The 1402-nt window shown below is 40.7% G+C and overlaps 1 protein-coding gene across 1 annotated transcript in view; it reads left to right on the top strand.

Moving 5' to 3' along the window:
• Pik3c2a (phosphatidylinositol-4-phosphate 3-kinase catalytic subunit type 2 alpha) overlaps window positions 1-1402 on the top strand; it is a 95023-nt gene that overhangs the window by 90686 nt on the left and 2935 nt on the right. Inside the window, exons 30-31 of the mRNA XM_029479584.1 lie at window positions 987-1104; window positions 1195-1267. Of these exons, the coding sequence (XP_029335444.1) occupies window positions 987-1104; window positions 1195-1267 (191 nt within the window). The remainder of the gene's footprint in view (window positions 1-986; window positions 1105-1194; window positions 1268-1402) is intronic.

Here is a 1402-nt window from a genome sequence, read left to right as displayed (position 1 = left end):
GACCTAGAGAGATGGCTCAGTGGTAAAGAGCACTGGCTGCTCTTCCAAAGGTCCTGAGTTCAATTCCCAGCATCCACATGGTGGCTCATAACCATCTGTAATGGGCATCTTGATGCCCTCTTCTGTTGTGTCTGAAGACAGTGACAGTGTACTCATATACATGAAATAAAAAAGAAGGAAGGAAGGAGGGAGGGAGGGAAAAAGGGAAGAGAAGGGAAGAAGGGAAGGGAGGGGAGGGAAGGAAGGAAGGAAGGAAGGAAGGAAGGAAGGAAGGAAGGAAGGAAGGAAGGAAGGAAGGAAGGAAGAGAAAATAAGTATTTAAAAGTAGCTTATCAGGCTGGAGAGATGGCTCAGCAGTTAAGAGCACTGATTGTTCTTCCAGAGGTCCTGAGTTCAAATCCCAGCAACCACATTGGTGGCTCACAGCCATCTATAATGAGATCTGACATCCTCTTCTGATGTGTCTGAAGATAGCTATACTGTAATTATATATAATAATAAATAAATCTTTTTTTTTTAAGGAAAGAGCAGAAGGAAGGAAATAGAGAGCACAATTTTTTTTAAGATTTATTTTATATATCTGAGTACACTGTTGCTGTTTTCAAACACACCAGAAGAGGGCATCCGATTCCATTACAGATGGTTGTGAGCCACCAGGTGGTTGCTGGGAATTGAACTCAGGACCTCTAGAAGAGCAGTCAGAGCCCTTAACTGCTGAGCCATCTCTCCAGCCCCATAAAACTTGAAAAAAGAAAGAAAAAGAAAAAGAGAAAAAGAGGAAGGAAGGAAGGAAGGAAGGAAGGAAGGAAGGAAGGAAGGAAGGAAGGAAGGAAGGAAGGAAGGCAGAAAAGGTAGCTTATTCCCAGTGCTTTGAGTGATATGGGCAAAAATAAAACAAAGTATATATCTAAGTAAGTGCTGTTCATGAGTCTCCAAATGCTTTCTGATGAAATAATTTAAATCCTGTTTTTATTTTTCTTTTGTAGCTTTCCTAATAGGATGGTTCTTGGAAGAACACACATAAAAGATGTTGCAGCGAAGAGGAAAATTGAATTAAACAGTTATTTACAGAGTTTGATGAATGCATCAACAGATGTAGCAGAGGTGACTTCCAATCTAAGAAGTAAATATAACGTAATCTACTTTGTGTTATATAATAGTTAACTAATGAGCCTTTTTTCTCTTCAATCTTAGTGTGATCTTGTTTGTACTTTTTTCCACCCTTTACTTCGTGATGAGAAAGCTGAAGGAATAGCTAGGTCTGCAGGTGAGCTTATACTTTTTTCCTCCTGGTTGATAATTGATGACTTTTGTGATGGGGTAGAGGTGGATATGTGGATACATGTGTGTGGGGTCTAAAAATCAGCCCGCCCTCCCTCCTTCCCTCCCTCCCTCCCTCCCT

This window comes from Mus caroli, chromosome 7 (genome assembly GCF_900094665.2).
Source record: "Mus caroli chromosome 7, CAROLI_EIJ_v1.1, whole genome shotgun sequence".
In the NCBI taxonomy this organism is placed as follows: Eukaryota; Metazoa; Chordata; class Mammalia; order Rodentia; family Muridae; genus Mus; species Mus caroli.
The sequence above is the reverse complement of the archived record's forward strand: the minus strand, read 5'-3'. Positions and strand labels throughout refer to the sequence as shown.